Source organism: Cryptomeria japonica, chromosome 4 (assembly GCF_030272615.1).
Source record: "Cryptomeria japonica chromosome 4, Sugi_1.0, whole genome shotgun sequence".
In the NCBI taxonomy this organism is placed as follows: domain Eukaryota; kingdom Viridiplantae; phylum Streptophyta; class Pinopsida; order Cupressales; family Cupressaceae; genus Cryptomeria; species Cryptomeria japonica.
Genome location: NC_081408.1, coordinates 347,978,312 through 347,981,293, shown reverse-complemented (window position 1 = coordinate 347,981,293; position 2,982 = coordinate 347,978,312). Strand labels below are relative to the sequence as shown.

Below are 2,982 nucleotides of genomic sequence, written 5' to 3'. Positions count from 1 at the left end.
CTTGTCCTCTGTTGGCGTCCCACATTTATGAACATGTCTTTGTCTTGACACTCCATCGTGGAATCCGCACGACCATTGGAGGTTGTCAAGAAGGGCCAACCATGTACAATAGAGTTCTATATGTAGCAAACCAGGGAATGGCATCGACCATTTCAACAGACTGGCCCTAGGCATGCTTGATGATAGCCCAACTAGGTATCAGTGACCAAGAGGAATCACTTGCAGGGTAGACCGAAGTTTAGGCTATTAGCCTCAGACCAAAGGAAGATGGGATCAAAGGGAGAGAAGATCCAAGCATGAGGAGAAAACAACTTAGGAGAAGTTGTAGGTACAATTAATGGTAGAGCAAACCCTGCAAGGTGTCTGGTGAGATCCAGTGGATTAGTGAGTTGGTGGATTTACGAAAGTGAATTCACAAAGAGTAGAGTAACAATCCTCGATAGTGAGGACCTAGAGTGGAATAGGGGAATAGAGAGGAGCATTCCCAGGTTAGGCTAGGAAAAAGGCCTTGGAATGAGTCAAGCTGACTCAAGCAATCTAGGGTCCTCCCTATCAATCCTACATTACAAAGAATTGATAAAACTTTATCAAAAATATTATTCAAACCAAGCACAATTTGATAAGCCTAAATTTGTCAACAAAATTTTTTTTTTATCAATGATGAAGTGAATGCTGCAAGATATATCCATGTAACTCAAATTGTTCCTAATATTACCCTCCAAAGCATCAATATAGTTTATAAAGGTTCAAAGAAGATAATGCACTCCCTTAAACAAACCATTAAAGGTTGTATTTCATAAATTACTTGTTATAACTATAATCCTTTTCGCACAAACTAAACCTATAATTGACAATAAATCCAAACTTGCATGGTTTAATGAGAATTACTATTGTCCATTTCATGATATTTAAGGGCACTTAACAATAGATGAAAATTTTCAATGTAATCAAATATTACATTTATACATTAATAAATAGAACTATCAAACTAACAGTGTGCTGAAACTGAAGAGATGGACTTCACAACCAAACAGATATTATGTTTAAAAAATAATAAATTAGAAATTGCAAACAATCTTTACTAGGATTCAGTTGTACAATAACGTTTCCTTGATTGAAATTTAAGGTACATTTGCACTTGATTCCAGTGACATCATATCTACAAACAACATCCACCATTTTAAATGATAAATTCATATATTAATGGCAGGCCACAACAAAAGAGTAAGTTTGAAACATTTTATAACCTGTAATCTGTGATTGGAATTGGAGGCTTGACATAACAATGGAAGACCACTTTTTCATCCTCATCTACCAAGCAGACTCGTGTACAAAAATCTAGAGACCCATTCTGACCACCACCCACCATCTCACAGTCCATTGCAATGGCAGAAATATTGGAACTTTCACCATGAATCTGCTCCTTTTCTGCCTGGATTCTCTTATTCACCCAGGAAAGCTGTAGCCCAGAAATCTATATTGATGTAAACTTCTTAAATCAAAGATTCTTTTGTTGAAAATGATCGATCAGGTGAAATTTGGACATCCTTCATTGGAGAGGCAATGAAAAAATTAGTGGTTTATCTATTTTTTCAGCTACTGTCTTTGTAAGAAAGCAGTTGATAATCTTTGGAATGAGAAAAGCAGAGCTGCAAATTCATTAAGAACTTACAGGAGGCAAAAGTGGCAGGGATTGACAAGCTGCTCTATGACAAGTCAGTTGTTGTGCAGTGGGGAAAACTTTGAGACAGAAGCTGCATCCTCTTTCACTGAATTTCTTAGCACACTCAGATTTGGGTAATGGACCTAATGAAGATCAATTCATGACCATAGTATTAAATAATTATAATTGGAATTAGGGAATATTCAATATATGCTAATGAAGTAAAAAGACTTTAATCTTTTGCTTTTCTGAAAGCCCCACATTTAAGGATGTCTGATACTATGATTCTGGAGAACATAAAAGGAAAAATACCAATCAAATGTTCCCTCAGTGAGTCATAGAATCTGCAATGCTACAAATTGGTTCATGTGGATAACGATAAGAAATTTTCATGTGCTCAACCAGATGCTTCACTTTGTTAAATTGCCTGAAGCATGCAACACATTTATGCCTACAAATTACAAATAAGCTCATCTGCTCAAGTACTTAATACTCTCACTTTAAGCCAGATATTCATAGTAGTGTAATAGAAATAGCTCTGCAATAAGTTCACTCATGCAAAGAAAGGTTGTCATACATAAATATGTAAGGCAATTGCATGCAATCAATTTGAATTTTGTATACAAAAATTCACTTTGACCTTTTTAATTGTGGGAAAATTATGTTATATGGGATAAAGAATATCAACAGTCATAATGGTGAGCACTAGTTAGCGGATCACATATTATAACTGTTTTCTTAAAATTTATTAATATCTTTTCTTTAAGATTGAAAAATTGTTGATATGGAGATTCTTAAGGAAGAGCTAACAAAACAGTGAAAATGGAACTTCACTTTATATAAAGTAAAAAGCAGCCTAAATCTGTAACAAGATCCACTAAACATCATTGGCAGAGTACTTTATACCTTATAAAAATAAATGAACAGGAAAAAAACATCCTTTGATTTAAGAGTATGCCGGTCATGTTGATACATTGGTATTTTTTTAACTTCACTGAGATTCATAACATTCAAAATATCTATTCTCAGAGAACCCAGCATAACATGGTTCCCGCAAAGGGCTGGAAATCTTTATCAGAGCCATAAAAAATATAGTAGTCTGAAGAAAATGGGACTATAAATGATAATGGCAGATTTCCAACTACCTAGAACCAGAGTATTTAAGCATGAAAGTATGAAACCAAAATAAAATATATACAAATTTATAACTAAGTATCAGGTAGGGAAATTTAAATATCAACAAAGAGGGCCTAGCTTGTAGAAGGAAGGTCGGGTTGCTGTGGTTCCTTTCTTGCTCGACCACGACCTCTGCCTGCTGA

The 2,982-nt window shown here is 35.0% G+C and overlaps 1 protein-coding gene across 1 annotated transcript; it reads right to left on the bottom strand.

Annotated features, from left to right (window-relative positions):
- Nucleotides 1-1,240: 1,240 nt before the first annotated feature.
- Nucleotides 1,241-2,180, bottom strand: LOC131063534 (uncharacterized). The gene is made up of 3 exons (XM_057997385.1): nt 2,150-2,180; nt 1,673-1,806; nt 1,241-1,459 (listed from the first exon to the last, which is right to left on the bottom strand). The coding sequence occupies exons 1-3, from the start codon at nt 2,178-2,180 to the stop codon at nt 1,241-1,243; spliced, it is 384 nt and encodes a 127-aa protein (XP_057853368.1).
- Nucleotides 2,181-2,982: the final 802 nt, after the last annotated feature.

What these genes read in the sequence shown, in the direction of transcription:
- LOC131063534 (XM_057997385.1), bottom strand. Translation starts at nt 2,180, where the DNA reads ATGAATATCTGGCTTAAAGTGAGAGTATTAA. An exon ending in GCTTAAAGTGAGAGTATTAA is followed by an intron (nt 1,807 to 2,149) that starts GTACTTGAGCAG and finishes GATCTTCATTAG; the next exon opens with GTCCATTACCCAAATCTGAG. An exon ending in CCCTGCCACTTTTGCCTCCT is followed by an intron (nt 1,460 to 1,672) that starts GTAAGTTCTTAA and finishes TCTGGGCTACAG; the next exon opens with CTTTCCTGGGTGAATAAGAG.